Source organism: Thermobia domestica, chromosome 16, assembly GCF_964235325.1.
Source record: "Thermobia domestica chromosome 16, izTheDome1.hap1.1, whole genome shotgun sequence".
In the NCBI taxonomy this organism is placed as follows: domain Eukaryota; kingdom Metazoa; phylum Arthropoda; class Insecta; order Zygentoma; family Lepismatidae; genus Thermobia; species Thermobia domestica.
In genome coordinates this window covers 35046544-35073951 of record NC_137469.1, presented here as the reverse complement: position 1 = coordinate 35073951, position 27408 = coordinate 35046544, and the positions used below count along the sequence as shown (strand labels likewise).

At 36.4% G+C, this 27408-nt stretch overlaps 1 protein-coding gene across 1 annotated transcript in view; it reads right to left on the bottom strand.

Moving 5' to 3' along the window:
• Positions 1–3926: 3926 nt before the first annotated feature.
• SCOT (Succinyl-CoA:3-ketoacid CoA transferase) overlaps positions 3927–27408 on the bottom strand; it is a 29398-nt gene continuing 5916 nt past the window's right edge. Inside the window, exons 4-11 of the mRNA XM_081742291.1 lie at positions 24638–24894; positions 23075–23243; positions 19292–19412; positions 14512–14728; positions 11036–11111; positions 9434–9604; positions 6947–7118; positions 3927–4393 (exon numbers count right to left, since the gene is read on the bottom strand). Of these exons, the coding sequence (XP_081598417.1) occupies positions 6972–7118; positions 9434–9604; positions 11036–11111; positions 14512–14728; positions 19292–19412; positions 23075–23243; positions 24638–24894 (1158 nt within the window). The 3' untranslated portion in view covers positions 3927–4393; positions 6947–6971. The remainder of the gene's footprint in view (positions 4394–6946; positions 7119–9433; positions 9605–11035; positions 11112–14511; positions 14729–19291; positions 19413–23074; positions 23244–24637; positions 24895–27408) is intronic.

The following is a 27408-nucleotide window of genomic DNA, read 5'->3' as shown; positions in this document are numbered from 1 at the left end:
ATCATTGAAAGTGGAAACAAATCTTTTTTTTTTTAAAAAAAATAACAGATATATAAGGAAAATCGAGATATGAAGATAAAAGTGCTAATTGCACTGGAATTGCAAACTGAAATATTGAGATTCAAGCTCGATATTGAATTCTATAAAAAGCATTACCATCTTTCATAGGTGCGTTTACTTTATTTTTCACGAACATTATAGATTATTATTTAAAGAAAAAATACAGACACAACGAGATTGTATTTGTAGTATTTAAGCCTCTCTGAGTGCAAGTTCACTTTTCCTTCAGTTCATTGTTTATGCTGGAGTAGGATACTTAAAGTGGTGGATTTTTATATTTGTTCTTAATATCCGCGACATAACAGAGATGGGAAAATCCCGGCCTTGGTTCCTGTTTTTTTTTTTTTTAACGAGTTTGCTGCTATAAGCTATTAAAAGAATGAAACCTGCAAATTGATAAAAGATGGCAGCACATCCTTAATCCACATATAATGTAAATTTACGTTACTTATTACGGGTAAATCCTTTCGTTAGTTAACATTTAAACTAGATGTTAAACGATGCCTAAAAGATTTCAATGAAGTATTATTTCTTGGACCTCACATTTCTACTTACCTTCTACATTTTAACTAATAGTTACATGTTTTAATGTAATAATAGTTGATAATTTTTCATTTGAGTCACGGTCATACATGCATCATAGTGTTTTCACTTTTGATATTTTTGTAAGAGCACAACTCGGTGTACTATACCGGTGCTCTGATAAATCAATGTAATATTTCTATTCTTCGCTTTCCTCATTGATGAACGAAGTGATTCCTTTGGGAGAATCAATTCATTTATTTAATTTGATTTACCAAACGCCAGCCTTGCAGCCTACGAGAGACAACGCGTATTGGCGTAGCGTAATATTATTAATTAATTAATTAATTATTATTATTTTAGGTGTCATATACTGTTATAAACGTTCTTCACTTGCTGTCAACATTCACGTATTAGCCTTTGTTTACCAAGGATTTAAATGTACCACTTTCTATCGAGGAGAGTAACTTGGTTAACCCACACGTATATGTAAGAAACATATGGGCCATTATTAGTCAATGGTCAAATTTGGGGTCAAAATTGTCGTGGATATTGCAACTTGATACATATATGTTTCGTGATGAGTTTCGGGTCATTTTAGGTTATTCTTGGGATATATTAATGGAAACCCATGTGGTTCGGATCCCATGTTAAGATGTAAGTCCACGTTACATACAGTCTCAATCTGAAAGGCAATGCTAAACTTCGATTTAACCAACCAACGAGGTGACTGTTTGAAATGTTTCTAAATAACTATTTAGTTTCCCAGAATATTTTGTCCATAACTATCTTGAAAGTACCTTATTATTATTGCTAGCCATAAACACTCATTGTTGTCGAGTCTTAATTCAGAACCTGGACAGAGTACAGACCGGTCGTTGCCGGGTCTTGATTCAGAACTAGGATAAAAGCAGAGCGAAAAAGAATGGCCTTATTCCATTATTATTAGACATGTATTTATCCTTTGTTGTTATGTAAGCCCGCACAATTAAGATATACTGGTTGCATACATGTAAGGCATTCTTAGAAACCTCGAAAAACTACATAAATTTTATCATCCCCAAATCAGAAAAAGACCTTCGTACGTAATTAGAACTGATGGATGTGGTGGCTCTAAGTGACTTCTTTCTATGTGAAAAGCTTATTACAGAGATATTATTATTATTATTATTTCTTTAGATAAGAGTCGCGGTAGCGTAGTCCGTAAGGCGTCTACCTGTCAATTAGGCAGCCAGACTTAGATCCGGGAAACTTTCGCGTTCCAATGCGGCTTTGAAATTCATTCAGCTTCCTGAAAACGGCTACCTATGGACGTAAAGAGGCTGGTGCGAAGTGCTGACTACATCACCTCCAATAGTGTTACAGTCAAGAAACTGCGGAGTCTTTACCTCAACACCAGTTCTTGGACCTTCATGGCCTAACTCAAAAGAGGGACAATAACCTTTATTTTACTATTATTCAAAACAAAATCGATTATTTATCCTCATCTCTAAACCTCATCATTAACTGGTGGTGGATTCTACTTTTTTTCCCACCACATCCTTTACATGTATTAATTCAGCGAAACTCAAAGAGTGCTGTTGGGTTGGTGGGTTGTTGTAGCACAGCCCATGTGATCTAAATAGCTGAGCACCAACCTCAAGGGTAAAAGTATATAATTGGTCTAGGGACAGATAAATCAGAGATCTAGTTTTGATTCTTCATCTAGTCGCACTTATTTATTCTTTGAAATTCGTTAACTTGTCATTAGCTACTTCTGAAGTCCAGATATTTAAACAAAAGCTTGAACAAATATTAACAGATACATACCACTTCTTTGTGTTATCTGTTTACTGTAATACTCGTAGCACTCATTTTTTCTATGGATCCGCATTCAATGGTATACAAAGGAAGGCCAAAATATTGTTACCATGACCATAATAGAGATGACCCAGAGATCTACAATTTGGTCCACCGACGTGTCTTTTTCTATGTATTAATCTCGTATTGCCTCTTCATAAAATTGCAGAGTTGAAGGCAAATCAATTTTCACCGCATTAATCATCACCAGTAAAACGTGTACCCAGAAACCTTTTTCTACATATTCGAGAAGGGAAAATGCTCGGACGGAGCCAGATCAGGTGAATATGATGGATGGTGCAAAGATTCGTAGTCATTTTGACGAATACAAGTTAGTGTTTCTGCTGCTCGTTAACCCGATGTAATGTCCACTAGCAGTAAACAGACCTTCCGAGAGCAAACCCTATTTCTTTGCTTTGATACTATCCCGTAACTTTTGCAACAAGTTCCTGTAATTCTAGCTCATTTTCGCATATAATGAGTCAAGATTACATTTTATTAGTCTCAAGTTCAAATATATATATATATATATATATATATATATATATATATATATATATATATATATATATATATATATATATATACTCAATATTCATTCTGGACATGCTTTGTGCAAATTGCTCACCTGGTTGCTACTTTGCTCTTACGTAGTAGAATGTCGTGTAATATGGTGTAAATGGACCCCGCACTAATGTTCACCTCCCTAGCTAAACTAATAGTCATACATCTATTTTCAAGTATTAATTGCTCCAGTTTGCCACCATGCTTGGATCTATACCCATTAACAGACGACTTCCTTCTGAGTCATTCTGTAGATCTGTGCGACCACATTTGAATTTTCTCTTCCAGTGCTTCACTGTGTCATTCCTCACCAAATGCATGTAGGTGCCATTTTTCGTGTTTGCCAATTTTCCTTCAAGATGGAAGAACCTAATTACGATTCGATTTCAAGCAACAAACTCCCGCCTAGTTATCTGTCTGTAACAGCAATTCGACAGGATATGTAAAGACATAAATTCGTACTCATATTAGGGCAACCTATCACTGTGCAAATTTTTAAATTATCAGTACATCTCTATCATGATGAGGGTAAGAACTTTCTGGCTTCTCTCGTACAAACAGTCAAAAGAATGCACGACTGGATCGAGATTTTATTTGTAAAAAATCTTTAAGTTTAACGTCCCACGGTTATGCCGATTAGGCTAAAGGAGACGGTGATAATGAGAAATGAGTGAAATGAAGAAAGTGGGAGGAAACGGGAGAACCCCGAGAAAACCCACGAGCACGGTGTTTGTTCACCACAAAGTCCACACGGCGCGAGCTGGGATCGAACCAGGGACCCCAAGCACCGGAGGTGAACGCTCTACCACTGAGCCACCGCGCCCCTACAAGAGATTTTATTTGTGTCTCCCACTTAGAGTTATGGTGCATTAATCCTCTTTACCTCGCAATCATTTCCTTACCTTTAAAAACACTTGTAATCAGATATAAGTATTTGTAACTATTTTCTCAACATAGTTAGACTTTTATTTTACTATAATACAAAGAATCGCTTTCATACAGCAGAATCTATACACAATCTTCATTGCAACTAAAAATAATTTAAAAAAAGATTCATACAAAAAAATAGGGTTCAGGCACAAAATAAGAAATCAGAATAATATTAGTTCTATAGTATATACACCAACAGAAGTTATAAAAATTTTATATTTTTATACAAATCATTATGTAATCTTCATTCAAAGGTACGTAACCTTTTTACAATACGTCTTTTCTATATAAAAGATCTTTTATTATAAAAAAAGGTTAAGTTAAATCTCGTAGTATCATTACATCAGTCTTTGTCATTTCTCACATGATTTTTTCTTGTAATATATATTCACATACTCAAAATAGCGGGTTCTCTTCAACATGATCCTTTGGGGTTATTCACACTGTACACAAAATTCATGGCCATTTCTCAAAGTGACTGTAAAAATAAATACATAAATAAATAAAATATGTTTTGCAGAGTGCAGGTTTCTGTTTTAGTGATTATCACAAAAGTTGCTCGCTTAGAATACATGCTAAAACATATATATAACAACATCCTTATACATATTATCTAATTACACAGACGGTTGTTTTGTTTATATCGGATCGAATTAGGCTAGCCGCTGCCATCTTGGGAGAACAGTAGTGTCTGAAGTTGTAGGTGGGTGAGTGTCATCAAATGGCGCCTAAATTAAACTTTATTGGGAAGGGTACGTCATGGCACTTTTTCATATCCATTTTCCCTACATTGGCATGGTGAAAACAGTATCGGAAGAATGGGTTCACACTTGGGGTAATTTTTGAGGAAGTTATTGTGGCCAGTTATACAAACCAGGAGACCGTGGTGAACGCGAAACAGTCATTTACGAAAAGGACCTAGAAGAGGGCTTCAAGGAAACTGGCACCTGTACATCAGGGAATCTACTATTGGCGTGCTATTGATTCAATTTAGCACCTTCAACTGTGTACATGGTTATTTGCAAGCGACTGCAGCTGAATTGCGTCCGTAAGGCCGCTTACACCACCTGGTCCTGTGTAGAACGCAAAACGAACTACAGAAAACTAAATGAAAAGCACCTGGCACAGTCCAAATGGCAAACAGTCTTTACAATGAATGAAATATACATTCGTCCCACTGCTGGCGCTTACATTCGGACTTGGACATATGACAGCGACACCAAAGGCCGCTGAAACTTTGTTCACCACGGCCGGAAAAAGTTTCCCCTGTCCGTTTATGGTTGTTGACGGTATTCAGTATGCGGGGAAGTTGCTCATATGCAACGATGATAAAAACGTGAAAGTGAATGCAAGAAACTTTCAGGAATTTACTAGAAAACCTATCTTTCGGATCGACATTCCAGAATTAACGGATACCAATCAAGTGAGAATTCATACGTAAAGACTTCAAGGCATACTACATCTCTGCGTTTGTATCAGGAAATGGAACGGGAATTAGGAATTCGTGTCATTCTATTTCAAGACATTCCTATGAATATCTCTCATGCCAGTCCAATGTGGCTTTGGCCTGTTAAAAAGACGTTTCCAACATTAGCGTCCACGCACTCTCGTTGATATCTGGAAAATTTGTACGAAGGAGTGAGAGACCGAATTCTGTTGTCCATGTTTTGACAGAGTTTATTGAAATGGAAACTTCCATGTTCAAAGTACTGGGGTTCCAATAGAAGACAATCGGTGGCGGCGGCAAGTCTTTTCCTAAGGTGAGCAACTTCAAAATCGGTCCATACAAACACAACAGTCTTTTGTATTATTATTTAGCTATGTTTTACCTTTAAACAGTAAGCACCAAGTGCAACAGATATATGTAGATTAAAGCTGTAGTACCGTAATCGGTAAGGTGTCTACCTACCAACTGGACAGCTTGGGTTTGATTTCCTGCAGGGGCGGAATTTATTTTCCCATTCTAACCTGGTCCAACCCCCACAGAGGTTCACTTGTCAAAACTAGGGAAATCCGGGGAACAAAAGCCACTGGAGCGTGGTGCTGTGCTGACCACACCACCTACTCTTAGTACTGAGGCCATGAAAAAGTGGAACCTTACCAACACATAGACCTGTTTGAGAGGAGTGTATTTATTTATTTATTTTTATTTATTTATTTATTTTTCATGCAAAGACTAAACAATCACCAAGGTGTAATACTGTACCCTTGGTGGGTCACACTCTGCTACTAGTATAGTGACGTTAAATCTGAACCTCATTTGAAAATAAGTAACTTATTACGCGTTTGATATATTTCTACACACGACAAGATTACGAACTAATTTCGTGACTTGCAAAGTGACGTTTGACACATGACAGTGTTATCACATGTACTATTTTTCTGTCAAATTTCTTGCATGTGCGGAAGTTTTTCAAGAAAGTAAGCAGGATAAATTGAACCTAATAAAGTTCTGTGACAGCAGTCGTGTACATGCTTTAATTAATTTAGCGTTAAATATCTAAAACTTTTGAACAGGCGATCAAACACTAAATCATCCAGATGGCGGCTCATTCTGTATGAAAAAATAATTTTAAACATTAAAGAATATTTTCTTTTAAAAAGCATTAACATTAATAAGGGTACGGTGTAGGGTCTTTCTTCTCTACAGAATTTTAATATTTTATACATATTTTGTTAACGGAGCAAAATTATTTTATCCGGCGATTTTGCTGGCGTTCACATTTTACTCTCCCAATCCCAACTGGAAGGTAATAAAATAACAGTGAACAACAGTGACAAGTGAGTTACAATTAATATATATTTATGTCCGGCAAGAAAATTTACCCTTCGCATATTTTAAATCCTTTTTAACCATTTTTACTCATCCACATTCCTTCTCATGTTTTAAATCCTTTTCGGGTTGTGACTAGGCTGAAGATGGAGATAATGTTCTCCGAAAGTACTTTCTAGGGGAGTGGTTTGTTTTCTGCAGTGAGTATTAGCCCTTTACTCACATTTTTCTAGGAATTATATTTCTTTATAAACTTACCATTATTTGTTTTCTGTCCATTTCTTCATTGGTCTTTGATTTGCTTCATGTGTTTCAAGTCGTCAGAGACGCGGAACTCACAGCCTGTCTCAGAGATTATATCCTCCACAGCGACGTCGTCTGCAATTTCTACCAACGTCAGTCCTTCCTCTTTATCCACTTCAAACACTCCCTAATTCAAGAGGTAGTTATTAATATGTGTTAAAAAGCATTAAATAATAATAATCATAATAGTAAGAGTGTCATAGTCATGTCACATTTTGCATGCAATTGCATGTAGTTACAGTTACGACATAAACACAACATTTTACGCCAAAAAAAAAAAAAAAATCTACTTATGTTTCCCGTATCTGTTCGATAGTTTGAAATATCAAATTGCTGCAAACGGCATTATGATCTTTATGACTACTGAAAACTTACATGATTAGATACGAAACTTATCTAAACACGACTGAAAAAAAAGTCAAATCTATACGTTCAACGTAAACATGTAATACTACACTTCTTACAGTGTTGCAAACTAAGGACACTACAGTATCACAAAACATCGAAAAACAATGAAATTTTGGAGGGTCCTACTACAATAATAACACAAGTGAGACGGACGGGTTAAAAATTTCAGTGTTTTTAGTCCATTGCTTTAAAAGTTACAAGAGCAAATCAAAATAAATGGTCTACCTACCGTATATAGGACTATAGGGAGCAGGACCATGTGAACACCCTGTATATATACAGGATGTCCACAAAGTTCTCCTTTCGTACAATGAAACACAGTTTGTTAACTAGATGAAATAGAATTATGCGTTTTCTTGCAACGTGTTCTACATCTCTCGAAGTTTTATTGCCAATTACAACATTCCTACATTTGTCCCTTTAGTTGCCATCATGATGTCCTGACGATATTAAGAGTTCCATCCATACACGTTGCAGCATAGCAGCATCAACATTTTCGAGAACCGCAGCAATCCGTGTACGAAGTGCGGTAAGATCTGGAACACATATTTCGTAGACACAATCCTTGACATACTCTCCAAGAAAGAAAAAAAAAATCCAAACGGGTGATAACAGGGGCGCGGAGGCCAGGCGATTGGTCCATCACAGCCAATCTTTCTCCCAGGGAAACGGCGACAGAAAAGGTTCCTAACATCTGGAGACCAATGAGGAGGTGCTCAATCGTGTTAGATCGCAGTTCCATCACCTGAGGGAGTAGGTACTCATGAAGCATGTCGTAGTAAGCCGCCCCTGTAACCATGTTTTCAGCAAAGAAAAAAATTGACCAATTACTCTATCATGCATAAGGGTGCACTGAATGTTAAGTTTTGGGCTAGCACGAACATGTTCACAAAATGAAGTGTGGATGTTCAAAACTTCATATCTGAACGTTGTGGTGGTTAATGTCCACACACAAAGAACATGGCTTCATCGGAGAACATCACCCTCTGCAGGTACTAATTGTCGTGTTCGATTGATTAAAGCATGGGAGCAGCAAATACAGCACGCTGAGGAAGTTCTTTAGCTCCAAAGCCTGCGGAAGTTACATTTTGAGGTATGAAGATGTACTGCTTATTGAGGACCTTATGAATGATTGATTTCGGTATATGCAATTTCCATGACGCACAACGGAACGATTTCTGCGGGTTGCGTTGAAATGCAACTTGCACGGTGTCCACAACTGCTTGCTCCACACCTGGTCATCCACTCCGTGGCATGTCTATTAAGTTTCCTGTCTCTAAAATTTTGCGCCCCATCTATTATGGATGCTTTTAATAAGCGATCTCTTCCATTCTTCCGGTGAAATTTTCGCTGAACATAAAACGTACATAAAACTTTGAGAGACGTAGAACATATAGCATATGTCTCTACCTCATATCGTTTACGCGCTATGGATCATTGTAACAGTAGCAGGACTTTCTGGACACGATGCATATTGAATGTACTATATATTTTAGAATAATTGGGTAAAATATTATCTAAGAACAACGTATTCTATTTCGAAGTACTTAATGTATAATAACTTTTCATTTTATTCTTTTATTAATGTTATTTTTGTACATTATATAATGATACAGTGGATCTTTCGGTATTAAATTAAATTACAGATTAAAATCATGGTAATCTTTCTCTACAATCTCCCTTGAAGATCCCAGTCCAACACATGCTTTTCTATGGCTATATTCTTTTCCGTAATACGTGAATTTTTCCCATTTTTTTGTCTTTTCATCTAATCTTTAATTGAAGTTTCCAAGCATTCACTATCTCATTCTTATTTGAGATCTGTGACCGTACCTCTAATTTCTTCATTAACTTTGTACAAATACTCGTTTACTTTCTCTTTACTATTATAATTATTCTATTACTATTTACAGGACTGAAATTGGTTCTGTAACTACCATTTCAAGAACTTTATACATGTTGAACTTCCGAAATCTGATATACTATATATTCTAAATATCACTTGTAAATATTTGATAAGGAAATCTATCTTACTTTCTCCGTAATGATGACATCCACACAGCCTTTGCCCGTTAGAGGTAGCGTACAGTTTTGCAATATTTTGTGTTCACCGCCTTTCGCAGTGTGTTCCATTGTTACAACCACTTTCGTCCCTTCTGACGATACTAAATCCATAGCACCACCCATGCCCTTCACCATACTACCCTAGAAAAAAAATAAAACAGCACAACTATTACAGAACAGTTACTGCGTGATGGTGAAGTAACAGAGAAAGATTTTATTTGATAACGAAAAGTATGATTGCAATATAAGAAATGAATCATGTAATACTTCAAATATATCAATACTAGCTGAAATGCCTTATCTTCTCAAGGAGGGAACAGGTTTCTGGAAAATATATAAACCCTTACTTCCTCTGGATACAAATTTCATTGAAACTGTATTGATGAAAATCCGTAATGTCACTCCCTTTCTACCCTCACCTTCTAATGCCTTCGCGTTGCCGTCCCCACGCCATCATGAAAGTAAATAAATAAGTTAAATAGACAACGACGAGCAACGACGAGTGAAATAAATAAAGGGCACCGCCTTTGGCGTTACCCCTTTGAAAATAACGAAACAAGTGAAATAAATAGCGAAGAATAGTGCCTGAGCAACGTCACCCGAAATGCCTCTTCTTGCCTGAACTTGGACTTAAATGACATCGGAAAGTCATAATCATTTCAGAGACCCCTAAAACCAGATTTGATCCTAACAGATTACTTCTACACGGATCCCTTTTTCACGTTCCTACGAGTGCTAGAGTATCTTCCTTAAATTTGGGCTTAAATGTCATTAGGAGTGTCACCAATCATCTCAGTAACCCCGAACATTATGGATTCGCACTAATATCAATAGTTTTCGATTATTTTTACAAATGTATCTCTTTTCACAAGTGGTAGAGCGTTCACCTCCGGTGCTTGGGGTCCCGGGTTCGATCCCAGCCCCCGCCAAGTGAACCTTGTGGTGGACAAACACCGTGTGCGTGGGTTTCCTCGGGGTTCTCCCGTTTCCTCCCACTTTCTTCATTCCACCATTTCATTCATTACTCATCATCACCGTCTCCTTTAGCCTAACCGTCATAACCGTGGGACGTAAAACTCAAAGATTTCATTTCATTTTTCGAATCTGCAATTCGAACAAAAATTTCGACCAAATTTTGTCCTGGTCGAACACCCAGCACATTTCTCGTTTGTATTTGAGCACACGTTTCTCCTACACTTGGGCCATGTATACGCTTTAGTTGTACAGTTCATTCGTTGTGAAAGTTATAGTGAAAGCATCTCGTGTGACTTTTGCTGCTAATTTTATACTTTTGTACGTGTTTTGTGTTATTCTATATACAACAACTTAGTGGTCCTTAGATACTCATTTATATTCAATTCAGGAATTGATTAATCAAACTGCTATTATTTTAAAGGGAAAAATTGTCTTGGAACTCAAACAAGGTTCTGGAACGGAGTTACTCCAAGGCATCACTGTAATTTCATTACAATAGATTAGTTTTAGGTGTTATTGAAAATGTACATAAGAAATGCTTGCACTTCCTAGTATACTTTTAGGATAATAAAATATTTCTACAGTTATGATACGTACCGGAATCATCCAATTGGCTAAATCACCATACTGTGATACCTGCATAGCACCTAAGATCGTAAGATCAATGTGACCCCTATAATAACAATACAGGTGATTATTATAAGTCAGTTTAAATAGCAGCCTCATTTGGCTCACAGAAAATTCACAACATTTAATATACAATGAAACTTTTAACATGTACCAACAGATAAAATGATTGTTATGTTTCTTCTACCAAACCTAAAATTTACTTCGAAATTTTAAGTTATATTAATACGAAACAAACAATAAAACTTACACATGAGCTCTCTCGTGGCTAAGCGGTTAGCATACGCGCATTTGGCGTGGGAGACCCGGGTTCGATTCCCGGCGGGAGCTCATGTGGTTCGGACTCCACGTTAATCGGTAGGTCCACGTCTCATATAGCCTCGCTGCTGAAAGGGACGCTAAACTAAAATCAATTAATCAATCAAAACTTACACATATAATTATGATTAAACAAAGACAGTACGAAACATTTAGGTAGTTCTTCACCTCACTAGTCTTGCTTTCAGAAAAGGCAACTAGATTGGATAACTCAAGCGCTATGTAATGCTTATTTTCAAATGTGTAAGAGTTTTGCAAATAGAACATTCCACAAATAAATTAAACAACGTATACCTAGGAGTAGTCAAAAGTAGTTGAAAATTGAAACAAACACCGAATAAATTACACACTATGGGAAATATAAAATAAAATAAAATAAAAAATAAAAGTTTGTAAAATTAGATTTATTGTAAAATAAAACTTAGTGGAAGCCTACTTCGCCATTATATGCAAAAGAGGAAGACAAAAATATATAGAAATTAATGTGGAATCCGCTATTAGTAGTCAATGAATTTCAAATAATGCTAACACGTATTCTCATTGGTAACGGTTCCTCCAGTATTCTGATGGCAATGCTTTTAAAATAACACTTTAAAAAACTAATTTTCATTATTTCTATACTTTTTTCTTTGTTTTCATAGGTAATTCTGTAAAGCAATATGATACAATTTATAATGTAAGAGTTGTAGGCGATATGGAAATCAAGTCACTTGTGCTTCTTCCCTACTATTTGCGATCAGTATTTAAAGTTCTTTGTTTTGATATCGTAATTCAGGAAATACAAAATCCTTTCAAGTGGGACGCTGTGAAAACTCTGGGGAGAAACAGTCAAAATTCACGTGAGGGATCTTTAAAAGTTTTCCACAAGTAAGATAATGCTTTGCAATTTACTTGGTCATCAAGAAATGAGTAAGAAGAAAAAAATATCGACAGTACTCTGCAGCTACCTCGTATCTTATTAAAATATATATATATATATATACAGAAGAAGTCGATGACTTTCAACTAAACTCCAACTTTGTCAAACTTTTTGTTCTTCTGTAAAGTAGATACGGGGTTGTCTTGTTTTTGAAATACGGGGTAGCTGCAGAGTACCGTCGATATATCAAGACACTTACAGCAAGTGTACCTAAGATTTATTATCATAACTTGTCCTTCCACCACAATAAAGTAGTCGTACTAGTGTTTGTGTTTGGTTGAAGCTGAAGTTTGGTCGTACTAATGAATAGCTGAATAACATTGGTGGAAGGCTAAGTTAAGAGGATATTAGTTAAAAGACACACTTACAATTCAGATATTGTCTTGAATGAGTAAATGTTTGTTCTTCCCTTTGTATTAAAAAATAAAATATTGACAAATAATCTTTTTTTTTAAAAAAAAAGGGAAAAAAATGGAAGCTGAACCCCATGACCGGTCCTGCAATCCAGCTCTCTTGAAGTGTCGTGAAGAACGACCTGCACTATGAGAACTGATCTTGTATAATGATCTGTGCACTCACTCAATGCACCGGATTCCAGCCCCGGCCATGGTTCTGTCCTTTACAACCTCGGTGTTGCACAAGGACGCCGAACAAAAACTCAAAATTCAAAAAGAAAAAGAAGAGATAAGGGCATCCGAAGATCTGGTGTAAATTATGAGGTATTATATATATTAGACTGTCAATCTAAGAAAGGGAAAAAGAAACGACAATTATACAATAGAGCAAACTAAACTTCTTCACGAGTGGATCCTATCCTGGGTCAAGCCAATCCAGTCACGATTTATTTATTTATACTACCCTTCATGATATTCTTAGCCTACTCAAACACCTCTTTCTTACACAGAATACACTTATCCCTGTATACATATAGTGTTTCAAAACAACATCGACAATGTTTGGAAGGTGATTTCTGACACCAAGATAAGATAAAGTATAGACCAATCTTGGGTGCAGAAATTTGTCATTTCGGTGTTATAGGCTGCCGAAAACATGAAAAAATGAACTTCAAAGGTGCATAGCTCCATTACTATAGGACCTACCGTAGTCGGGTCAAGACTTCATTTAGGAACCAGTATATGCCCTATCCAAATATCCATGTTTCAGAATCCTGTGGTACTTTCGCAACAATTTTTATAGAGGTGGTTGGTGAGTACTTCAAATTATATGTCCGTTCCCAAACTCCCTCTATAAAAATTGTTACGTGAACACTGCAGGATAATGAAACATGTATTTTTGGATAGTGCACATATTAGTTCTTAAGTGAAGTCTTGACCCTACTACGGTAGATCCCACAGTATTGGAGCTATGGACCTTTCAAGTTATTTTATTCATGCTTTCGGCAGCCTGTAACTCCGAAATGACGGATTTCTGCACCTAGGTTGGTATATATATTTATTTAAAAAAAAGATGGTTGGTCTCGAACAAAATTTGCCATTAACATTATATAAACAGAAATGCACACTGTACAGTCGCCAGCACAAGACTAATGTTCTTTTGTCACTAACTTTGGAACGAATTTAAGCAGTTTTGTTTGGTGTAACGAAAATGTAATTCTCTGTAACCTACCGAAAACAATACTGAAACAGTAAATACGTAGGTTTCGTTTTGTGAAATATTTCGTCCTTAAACATGTAGCTCGTTTGACTAGAATCATTCTAGAAAAGAGATTTGCTGATTTATTTATTAAATAAATAGTATGATCAATAATTTGCCTGTATAAAATTAAAAAGACAAAGGATTTTTTTCTTTCATATTTATTTTAGTATGAAATATTCACTCTTGCTCACTGATCACCATCTTACCACGTCGTGGATTTTTTGCCACTTACACTGAAGAAAGTATCTAGCTATCTGAAAAGCAGTTCCTTAACATTCGTGTGAAATGATCGTGGAAACAGCCATATATGTTTATGTAGCGTAAATTATGACATTTTTAAATCTCGTTGAATTTTTGTATACATTTTTTCTTTCTTTTATTAGTAGAAGTTTCGTAAGTATCCCTTATTTATTTACTTTTCATGTTGAAAAAGGAACATTACTAAAACTGATCCAATCGTTCCAAAGTTAATGACTGGGTTACAAGTAAGAAACAGACTGACCATACACTTTTCTACGACTGTACAGACAACATCATATCAAGCAATGCTTACCCTCGGATCATAGCGAAGCTCTCGTCACTTGAAAAATACGACGCTCCGGGCAACACGGTGACGGTCTCTTTGCCTGCATTGATGAGATCGGGATCCACTTCGTCTTCAAAAGGGAACGGTCCAAGACCCAGTAAACCGTTCTCACTCTGCAAGTGGACTGTCATGCCACATGGAATGTAGTTGCTCGCCAACATTGGCATTCCAATGCCAAGATTAACTAAACACCAGTCAAGGAACAGATGTCATATATACTTTTTTTTTTTTTTAACACCTCTAACAACACTTTGTATAACTGCTAAAATTTACCACTTATATTACTCTTCACATGCATGTAAAACTATAAAGACACAAACACGCACTTAAAACTATATAAAAATGTGAATGGTAGACTTGTTTAGCAATAATAAATGCACTTTTGTTGAAAAAAAGAAAACTTCGACAGATTATTTCAAACCGAAATGCAGCTATCGTAACCAAGGAAAATTGAACAAAGAAATACAAACCCAGAAATAAGTATTAATATATAAAACATACTGAAAATAAAGCGGTGCTACATTCCGCGTACTTCTCACATTTCCATATTCCTAACATCACTGGATCAACTTTGTTCACGACACTTTCACCAAGCTTTGTGTGTGTGTGACTACGCTGGAAGCTAATTTAATTCGGTACTCTCCTCAATGCATCTGATAAAGAAAGCTCCAAGTCCTAAGTTGTTCAAATCCCTACGGTGAGATTCATTTGCACGATCCGTGTCTACATTACAAAAATTTATATATAAACGGGAAATAATATAACAGCTACAGTGGTTTCCTTTTTTCGTTTTGTGAAAAATAGCTAGTCCAGTATATGAAATCAAGCTTTGAAGTTGTTTTCTTGGTTGATTTTGTTTGATTCTGGATATGTCATTGAGCACTCTGCTAAGTTAAAAACTGTTTAAGAAGGCTTTTGAAGTAATTTTACTCAGATTAAATAGGCAAACTGCTATCCTTCAACTAGTACTGTAGCAGGAGTAAATGTTTACCTACATCAGTGGTTCCTCACCTGCGGGCGCAAGTTACAGTCAGAAATAAACTACATTCGTAATTGCAAATGTTGAAACAAAGAGGCGTTAAATATCATACAAACAAAAACTAGTAATGAGTAAGAGTTGTTGTTTCATTAAGCACAAAGCTGATAAAAAAAATATATATTGTAATATCCCATGTGATGTTGTAAACAAACAAACAAACATGTCAGTGTTTACAAACACCACCGCGTGGTTCGGCAAGAAGACTTCACACCAGATGGATCTACAATCACTTGCAGACGACGGCTTCTAGCCCCTCTCACGGAGCAGAAGACGACATCGGAGCAGCAGCGCCACCGCCACCCAAGGAACCCTATAAATTGGATGGGCAAAGGCAATTCAGTACCAGTTTTCTGGTGACCCTCCTCTAGTCTGCTACGGGACTTTAGGAGTAACCTAGCCCCAGGCCTTTAGTCTGCTACGGGACTACGCGTATCCTATCTCCTGGCTTAGCCTGCTACTGGGCTCTGTTGGCCATTTAACCCGCCTTTGCTTGCTACGGAGCATTGGTTCCTAAATTCCCCTCTGCTTAGCCTGCTACGGGGCTCGGTAGAGATCCTGTCTGCGATTTTACGGTCAAAAGACAACCTATAACTAACCCTGTATATTAGAAAAAAATATTAGTGTAGTATTTTGCAAAAATACTTTCTCCGGGAGGAGTGGAGAAGTTTATAATAAAACTGGTAATGGGAGATCGATTCCGGACATACTTTTTATTAATGCTCTACCTATACCTATATACGACAAAACTTTACAATATATATACTGGTACGGAGAAGACTTGCTGGAAATAAACATAAATGGTTGGAAAATGGCTGCTATTATTATTATTATTATTATTACTATTGAAAATTTCAGAATTTGATGCTGCGTTTGGAATCGCAGAAAATGTGAGACAAAAAGCACATTATGACCAAATAACAGGAAGAAGGGAGCGTGAAATATGCAAGGTTTATGCTAGGTAAACAATTTTGGAAACCACTTGTCTACACAAAGACAAATATTTGCATGAATTACATTATCATATTATCATTATATCATTATCATATTATCTATTATCATTACAGTGAGAAATGCCTAAAAAAAATATCAATTTTAAATAAGAGGCTACCTTATAGGATATAAGTAACATACGTTTATTATCAATAACCGTTATTATATACCAAGTGATTCTTATTCTGCATATTACTTTCCTAGTGTTACTTGAGCAACCAATTCTGTCCATCTTCTCCTAGATATTACCTGAAGAACGCTGGCTTCAGAAGATTTTACACTTGCTGTCAACCAATTCTTTTCCAAGAAAACACTAACACCGAAGTCACTGTTCTACTTACTGGTAATCTACACACTCTACCTACACACTCTAGCTCAAAATTTGAAGATGTCAGTTACATATAATTAAAATAATGTAAGACTAATGATTTACATATACTACTTATAATTTGAATATTTCACTCCACTTACATTAGGTACCTAATTTCACTCATCGACAAACTACTTTAACTTGTAATCTATGGATATAATCTGAAAACTGAGTTAACTTCTAAACCTAATTAGATCAGCATTTTTGAATGACAGTGTTTATAACTTTATTCGAGTTCTTGTCGAGATTGCCCTCACATGTATCGTCCTAATGTTATACGACTCAAACATATTTCCTTCCACTTGTGAAGGCGTTATCCTATGAATTTTTAATAAAAATGTACCTGATTTTATCTTTGGTAAACATTATCTTATGTCTTAATGTATCCACAGATACATGTATGCAATCAAGTTAAGGAAATCAGCTTGTCAAGGGTTATTGTATTATTATTATTCCGTAAACACGTTGTCGAATTTTTCACTGAATAAAGACTAGATGTGGGTGAAAAATTTCCGGTAGCGAGGTCGCCATTGGCGACTAGAAATTTAGAGCTGGCGACCAATGTTTAGTAAGAATAGTTTCCGCGGAAACTCACGGGGTTGCGCAGTTTCTGTTTCGCACGAAAGTAATTGTCACTGAGTGAGAGAAAACACGGAATATGAAGTCTCCACAATGGACATGAAAACGGCAGTCTTCAGAACGTTGTAATTCGCCTCTCCTTTCATTACAAGATTTCCAAATTTGCTTCCAATTGTCCTATTTTGTGCAGTTTCACCTGTGAGTACTGCTTCATGTGAGAGAGGCTTCAGAACTCTCAACAGAATTAAGACTGCCTCAGAAATTTACTGAAGACTGACACACTGGATGATTTGCTGACAATTTTTATCAATGGCCCTTCATTTAAGCATTTCAATCCGAAAACTGCAAAGTACCGATCGACAACTGGTACTTCAGTGCAGAGAGGCAGAGAGAGAGAAAGCGTCACACACACCTGGAGTCTTAAGGTAAGATATTTTTTAACATGTATATGAATTGTCCGATTCAAAATTGATTAACCTGAATCTAATTATCTGGTTTTGAAATTTTATGCCCTGATGTAATCTCTTTCTCTGTCAAACCAAAGGCCAAGGGGGGAGGGGCTTCTTTCATAATTTTTACTTGAGATATACTGGCGACCATCATTTTTGGATTGGCGAATGCGTCTGACTGAAATTTTGCGTCCTGGACTATATATAAATGGACTTTCAGAGAAAGGGAATATAAATCTCAACACGGTACTGCTACAGTGCAGGAATATCACGATCGTAGATTGAGTTGAGTGCAACTAAGATCTAATGTGTTTTGTTCACTGTTTATACCTAGACAATCAGAACGCTGACATAATTCAAATTTTGCATGATGACATGGTTTATGAATCAAGAAATGTACTGTCGTACTGATTAACAGCAGGGACTCTTAGAGATATCATATGACCCCCAAATTATTTTGTTGTTGACAAACGTGAGAAAAAAAAAAAAAAAAAAAAAAAAGCTAGACAGCGACTTATTATTAAAATTGGAATATATTGATGATCAGTCGTCATAATCTATGATCGATATTTGTTGTAAAATTGATAGTTATACGGTTAATTTTTTTTCTTAGATTTATTTTACATTATTTTACACTTAAAACCTTAAACAGCTTCTATGCAACAGTATCGTTACTGAAATCAGCCGCACGTATGGCCGCGCACCACAGACAGTTCGGTGAGAATTTCCAACTTTAAAAAGAAGCAATTGAATGAAAAAAACTTTAAAAATATTTTTAAGATTGTCTCACTTTTTCCCCGTCCTTATGGGTTGTCCTGATTAACAGGGTGAAGGGAAAAGTAAATAACAATGCTTCATACGCGTTCACAGTGCTTTTTAAAGAAACCGTTCGGAAACTACATTCACCAATTCACTTCATGAAATATGCACATTCGGTATCGATACTTCCACCACCACATTATTATGATACTGGACTTACATTAAGTTCAACTTTGAACTTCAAATATCATTACTTTAATTTTTTTTTTCAAAAAACAATTCTACAATCGCACTTAAGTAAAATATTCGACAAGAAAACATGCATGTGATAAAAATACGCCGAAAGCATTGCAACTATTGCACTTCATGTTTTGATTTTCTCTTCAAAAATATCTCCACCTATAGTTATCAAATGAGAAATATGCGTACTTCCAGATGTAACTTGAACACTTAATCTTCATTATACTGATGAGATAAAAGCGATTTGTGAGACTAACTAACAAATTAAAATAAGTAAGTATATAAAAAATATGCAAAGCTGCAAAATCGTCAAAAGGATACCATACATTCCATCTTTAAATTCACACGCTGCTCGTCGAATGATTCGCTCGCGTCTCGCCAGTGCTGGATTGGAGCTCACGCCACATTCATCAGTGATATCTCTTTTCCTTACTTTCAGTCTCTGTTGAAAAACAAATAAAACTATTTAGAAAAATAGATATTCACCTAAATTTAATTCATTTCCACTACACTTTATTCAAATATACGATTTTGCGTTATTATAGCAAAGAAAGCACATATAATAAAGCATGCTTCAAAAGTTGGAAGAAAGTGTATGCTTTGTGGTTGAAATTCGAAATAATTAGGGTTAGGAATTAAGATTTCTGGGCTTTCGGCATCTATGGCCATTAGTCCGTCACACATATGAGGGATGACGTCCCTCTGTCATCATACTACCCGGGGGAATTGGAGAGAAAGAAAGAAATGGGGAAGGAAGGAAACGGCCTGGGATTATTATGTTAGGTACCATCCCGGCATTTGCCTGGTGTAAATGAGGAAAACTCAGGAAAAACCTTACTCAGGATGGCTGGCCTGAAAAAGCTGTTACACCTTTTCGACCGAGTGTCCCCACCGGGAATCGAACCCGGGACCAAAGGCGAGAGCGTTAGAGATTACGCTACGCGGGGCCATAAATTCGAAATAGAACTTTTGACTCTATAGTCCAGAAACATTATTTCATATTTTAACACCCTGATTTACAACTTAGGCTCTTCTTATACACTTTTAAAAGACTTATGACATATATATTATGTTTAATTTGTCTCACTGATGTAATGAGTCAATAGAACAGAAAGACACTAAAAATGTACCTATAAACTTCGAGAATTCTTAAGTATAATTCTAAACCTTTTCATTAAATTAATAATTTCTTTGAAATTCACCAACAAAAGAATTACAAGCATTCTTATTCATTTACTAGCTCAACGGGAAGAATAGTTTAAGGAAAACAACAGATAACGTCGATTTTGAACATGTTATTTTTCACCCTCTCTCACGCCCATGCCGATGGGTGTTGAATTTGGATTTCAACGGGTATGAGTGTGTCATTATACATACAACTATCGACTGGGCATTAATGTCGGTTGTTTTTCATTATTTTTACATGTCATTCCCTTCCCAACCCTATAACTCTAAGCTCCCATACCGATGGGGGGCTGAACTTGGAATTAAACGGCATCGGAAGTGATCTCAACGAACCCGAAAACTATGGATTGGACACTAATATCAGTAGTTTTGGATTATTTATACATGTTACCGCTTCCCACCCTATCCTCTATGCCAATGGGGGATGAATTTGGAGTTAAGGGGTATCGGGTGTGTCATTATCTCAGCTGTTGGGAAATAAACGTTGTTATAAGTACTTACGCACAGTAAAGTGAAAATATGTTTAAAAGAAGATAAAAAGAATAGTATAGTATGTGCATTAAATTCAGATTATCTAGTTTTTGCTATGATGTATTAAGTACTTGTTCATGTTCTATATTTTATGAATAGGTTTTTGTTTATGTCATCTTTTACTTGAAATTATAGATCGTGCTAAAGTACATATTCGAAATTACATTTTGGTAATAACTGACTTTGGTGAGCGGTTATACCTATATATATATATATGGGAAAATTTATATGTCGTTAAGCCTAACTAGTAAGCCCAACGTTATAATTAAACGTTACGGATAAAGTGTATAATGCAGCACTCACATATACAATGATTACAGTTGTAACATCAACAACTCCGCAAACCATGTTTTGGATACTAATATCGGTCGTTCTCCATTAATTTTACATGTATCCTTGCTGAAAATGTGAAGGTCAAGATCACTGATTTACCAAAAAATATCAAAATTGGAGCAGCAGTTTAGGAGGACTATGCCGTCAAAGATCGTTTTATTATTTTTTATTTACATAGATTAAACAAAGCAGAACTGCAAATAATAATTTGATTATAGTGTTTGTTCTCAGAAACGTAAATTTCGAAATATGACATTAACTCTTCGCAGTGTATTTTTATATCATTGTGGAAAAACAACGTTCCTTACAGACTATTCTGCTGTGTTTTAAGCTGATAAACCTGAATTAACATTTAATGATAAAATACTATCTCTCTGTTGATACAATCCAGTTCTTTACGTATTGTATCTAAATAATTATCTTGAATTTTTTCTACTTTACATATGCTGCACCTGATATGAGGATGTCACACAACACTAGAAAATTTTGAGCTATAAGTATTGCCTGACAAAGTCCTATTAAAAATCCTAGATTCTTATAAGCTGAGAAACGTAGCTATATTTAATTTTCAGGAGGGTCATTAGCAGACAATTGTATTTCTCTAATGCTAAATTTCAAGTCAATCTCTTAATACATCGTCAAAATTCTTAACTCTTGAAATTACGATTTTGAGATCAAATTAATTCACCTATAACGTACCTGGGAATCCTAACAGGACTGTTATATTCCTAGAATGATTTCGACAATCAATCCTATTATCTTCGATGATATCGAGCAATCCTGTTGCCATATACTAGGAATATAATAATTCATTTAGAGTTCTAGGACACGGTAAAGGTAAATGGTAGCTAATCTTAATAAAATGTATTACCCGAGATGAATGCATTACTGAAAGGAAGAAACAACCGTTTTTTTTTTTTTTTTTTTTACACATTAGATCCTGTGTGTGTGTGAATTCAATAATACAAAAAAAAGTGAATAACTGGACCTGGACTCGAACACAGTATCTCCGCCATACCGTGCCGATACCTTAACCCTACACTACCCAGTCTGCTTTCCGGAACAGCCACACACTCACTCATTCCTGAAGTCGGTTGCTTCTCAGCCAATGTCCCAACCAGCTTCTCTTCCTCTTTTCAATTACATTTAAAATTGTTCTTTTCCGTCCCCACCATTTCTAACACCCTCTCATTCGTTTTGCGCTCGACCCAGCTAATTCTCCTTATTCTTTTCAACACTCACATTTCAAAAGCTCGTAATTTTTTCATCGCTTTCGCGTAATGTCCATGTTTCTGTTCCATGCAGTACAATACCCCACACGAAGCATTTTATGAGCTTTTTTCTCAACTGTCTATTCAAGGATCCACAAAATAGACTTTTCTTCCTTCTACAAGTTTCTTTCGGCATTCCTATCATTGTTTTGATTTCACGTTCGCACTTCATATCACTTATACTATGCCGTTATCTGAAACAAAATCATTTATTCCATTTTCTCCCCTCCTAACTTCTAATATTTTGACACCGACCACTTCGTTCCAATCACGATGGGTTTTGTCTTATCCTAACATTTATTTTCATCCCATATTCTTCACAGCCCCTCCTCAAATTTTCTAACTTCTTATTCACTTTCATTTCAGATTCTGCAACAAACATCATACCATCTGCAAATTGTATATACCAAATCGTTCTAGCTTCTACCGAAATACCGTCTTCATTACGTACGCTAATGAAATAAAAAAATATTTGATAAAAGAAAGAATAAAATAACCCTAATAAGTAAATGACCCATCGAAAGAGGAGGAAAAAACATAAATTAGTGTCAATGACGAGAATTAGTGTGACCAAAAACAAAACAACATCTGCGTCAGAATAAAAACCCCTCCTAACGAAAGAGACAGGGTGGAATGTAACTACCTGATTAATGGGAGACCAAGTTTCAATCCTTATCAATCCATAGAGCAGAATTTTTCTGTTATTTCTTTCAAGGAGAATGCCTTAATTTCTGCTAGCCAACCATAATTAAAAAGAAACATTTTGCTTTAGAAAATAACATACCTCAATTCTCTTCTCATATTTATCTCCTTGCACTATGCGATGCACATAGATGCCTGGCACATGAATTTCGTCTGGATTCAAGACCCCAGTCTCAACTATCTCCTCAACCTCTGCTATCGTTACTTTTGCCGCCTTGCACATTGGAGGATTGAAATTTCTAGCGCTTTTCCTTTTTAAAAAAAGTAAATAATTAAAATTAAATATAATAATATTAATATGTTGATTAAGAAAAATACGCCAAGTTTCAAATAAAAATCAACGGAGCACTATTAACCCTTAACGAGTTTTCGTAACCATTTGGTTACACATGTTTTGATCTTGCCTATTGCGTTTGAAGACTATTATTTTTAGGTATTATTCCTTGTGGTTATTTGTGTACATGTTTTCCGCGATCCAGAGAAGCTATTGCTTCCTGGTGACAACTCTGGTAAATTTTACGCGGAAGGTAGTCTGTGGATATATTGTTTTGCAAGCAGTGCCGGAAACAGACAGAAAATATAGTGAACCGTTAAGGGTTAACATTTGCTACAGACATTCCAATTAGAACCAAAATTAATACACTGTACACTCTATTCCATTTGAACACAGAATTAATATATGACATAGTCCAGATCAATTCAGGCAGGCACAGAAAAAATCTTACTATGCTAGACTCAGATGTTATTGAATACCTCTCTCTCTCACACACACAAACAAAACTGACCGGAGGTATAGGATGCCAAAGATGGTTCTTCGGGCGCCATTTCTCATGTGCAATTTTTGGCAAAATAATGCAGGAGTTCCGAGTTCGATTCCCAGTTGGAGCTCCTGTGATACGTATGCTACGTTAAGCTGGAGGTCCACGTCTCATATAGTCTCAGTGCTGTACTTCAATCCAATTCAATCCAAATGTAACATCTAAAAGAAGGAAAAAAAAAGGGGGGGGGGGAGGCTCAATCACAGAATCTTGGGTTAACGCACACCACATATTTAAATTGTGTCAGTTCCGTTCATGTTTCATAACGTGTGGGGATTTTCCTCATCCTATATCCTGCAGTTATGCCTATGCACTTTACCTGAGGTATGGAAGCAGCTTCATCAGAAAATGATACTCGAGTAAGGAATTCACTGTTTTCATCGTTGCGTGATAAAATTTCAAAGCGAACTACCTTATTTCCATCACTTATAAACAAACGCAAAGCGTAAGTACTCTAATAATATTGCGAACTTCCGTTTATTGGTGATAAAAGAAGGTAATTTTTTTCTCCCATAATAAGGAAATCGCACGATCCTGTTACTATTGGCTATTAAAATATTTTCATTTCTTGTTTGGTATATTTTCAATCACACCATTGTATTTAAACAGAGAATGAAAAATCTTGAAATTTGTGACTTACCTACGCCATACAGTAAACTTTATGGTTGTTTACTTTCATCTTGTATACTGATCGACACACTAGAAACTATTAAGGTTTCAAGAGAAACCGTTCATAAGTGAATTTCTCCTAATAATTTATATTGTCCTATCGGTAAGTGGGTACAAGAATGACTTAATAACTAAAAATCATATACGGCAGCTACTACCTGAAAATAAGATTTCCCTCGCAGTCAGCCTTCCACGCCTTGACTAATGCAAAATCTCCGGTTATCGCTTCTTCCAAGATGTATCCTCGTCCTGCAAAGTCCCGACTTTCTCTTGGACAGCTCGCGATTTCAACTTGGCCTTCCGCATTGTATTTGATCGGAGCTCCACCTTCATGAATGAGAGTTCCGAATGCAGTTGGGGTGAAAAATGCTGGAATTCCCGCGCCACCAGCTCTAATACGTTCAGCTAACGTACCCTAAACGGAAGAAAACAGAAACAGGAAAGAATAACATTATTAAATTGTATTCGGTACTATGCAAATACAGGACATTTTGTGTAGTATTTTGGTAGTATAGTCACTTAAGCACCAATAATGCTGAGTTCAATTTTGTGTGTAAATTCAATCTCCATAATCAAGATGACATGAAGCCTGTTCAGAAAGTATCTACAAGTAATATGAAACAAGATAGTATATTTTGGACATTTTTTTTTCTTTTTCGAAATAAGTACCATGGGATTTACATATTTCTCCAAATGTCTCTTCTGCTTTCCTAAATACTCCGCGAAATCAGAGTTAGAATCACTAGCTTCCTCGTCGTGTTCTTTTCCATCGAGTCCACAGGATCGAATCGTGTTCCTTTCCTCAAATTTCGTCCCTTTTAAGTGCCCCTAAATGGCCATGTGTCTAACACGTGATTTCTGTGTTCATGGTCCTGATTTCGATTCTCGCTTCAGAGAAAAACTGAACTAGTAGCTCAGGTCTCACTTTAAACAGTAAATTGCGTCTCATATAGTCACGGTGCTCCAAAACCAAATCAAAACCATTTGGTGTAACAGACACTTTTGTGGACCTGAGCCGCTCCAACGCCATCTGTTGGCGACCGGTTGAACTATGTCCAGCCTAGCGACCGAGCACGTAGTCAGCGCTCTGCGTCGCTCTGTCCCCAAAAGGTCTTTTATTCACGTGACTCCCCAGTTTGCCTCTCGACGCTGGGTGGACGTCGAAAATTGGGAAGCACCAGCCGGGAATTGAACCCGGGATCACGCGAACGTGAGTTCCGCGCTCTAACTACTAGACCACGGTGTCCTCATACTCCCACCCATGAATCTCATTCATTTCACAAGTGATTTTAGCCTTAGAGAATGTTACACGTTACTGAGTGACAAGTATGGGCTGTAGGAAATTTGGACGATCTGCTGTTTTCTTCAAACAACGAAAAGGAAACAATGAATAGACGGGAACATTGTCATGATCTAGCTATTAACCACCACTTGCTTATAGAAGCACCAGTTTCTTTTAAATTTCAGGTCCTGGAGAAGCGTATTCGTGGTGAACAAAGATTTCACAATTAAAAGCGCAGAAATCTTGGCCTTTTATTTTACTGCGAACTCCGAGGAGCAGCTGTACCATATTTGTATTTGTACTGCACCTGAAGGGATATTGCAGTGTGGCGCAGAAGTTCATGCTGTATGCTCCAAGATATTATGAATGTGACTGTATCTGTACACATTATAAATCAACATCGTCTAGCACAAAACTGACAACTCCAATGGCTCGTGAAATTCCCCTCTCTCTTTGGATGTCAAATTAAGCGGGGCCATGTCAAACTTTCTCATTATATTAACAATGACTTGATGTTTTCCAAACAGAACTCATACGAGGGGTGTTTCGTTGTGTACGATGACCAATTTTAAAGTGCTGTCAAAACTAGAAACAAATTGACAGCTCAAAAACACGTGCAGATTTGTTTTGAAGAAGGGAATCTACGTCACATAGTTATTGCGGTCACTCAGCGAGGGTCGAATCATAAACGTCATTTTAGCAAGAGTGGGTGGAGGGCTTCCTTGGCAACAGACCTCAACATTCCAATGTTGCCGCTAAGTAGTAAACACATGTTTTCATTAGGGAAAGAAGCGTCTTTCGTTTCTTTGTGCGTGGAAGTGATTTTCGGACGACACACATATCCTTTCATCCATCCAAACAAACCAATATTTAGATATTTTCCTTTGCGTTAAGACTTACAGGACAGTTCCAGCTGATGACTCATCGGGATGCTCACGAAGTGGCAACAGCGTGCCACGTGCTTCTCAAACGTCAATTTGTTTCTAGTTTTGAAAACACTATAGCTCTGTGGAAACAAAGCTGGTCAATTTAGAAAAGTTTTACTATATACAAAAGAATATCGATCTTGTCTCATTATCTTGTGTTATTTATAATCAGTTGTTTATTATTTCTATGCATTTACAGCTCAAAAAAGGTTTGAGCAGTCGTGCCTTGATGTTGAACTACTATGTAAATATTCTATTCATTACACGGTTGAAAAATTACAGGATACTCTGCCCGCCATATCACTGAAATACTCGTTTTTGTATGTGCTTAGCTTTGTCCATATGAAATACAAGAGATTTCTGCAATACATTATTACAGGGAAAATTAATCCTAATTACCTTTCCAAATGTTCCCATAGCACAGTTTAGTTTGAAATATCTTCCGAGCCCAATGGACAGACAGCAAATTTAGTTATCAGCTGATTCAAAGATCACTGAAATTTGTGGAGTCCATGCATTCACTTGAGTACCTCAGTTCTATTTCCTGAAGACGTGTCTCATTTAAGCTTAAAATCACGGTGTTTCGCCTAGAGAAGCTTAGAAATGACAAAGGTAAATCTAAAACCGATTGGAATTCACATCTACTCCGATTTGGAAAGTAACTGAAATTTTAGGCTCTGTACTGTACGATTTCCCTCTTTTATTCCCATTTTAGATTCTG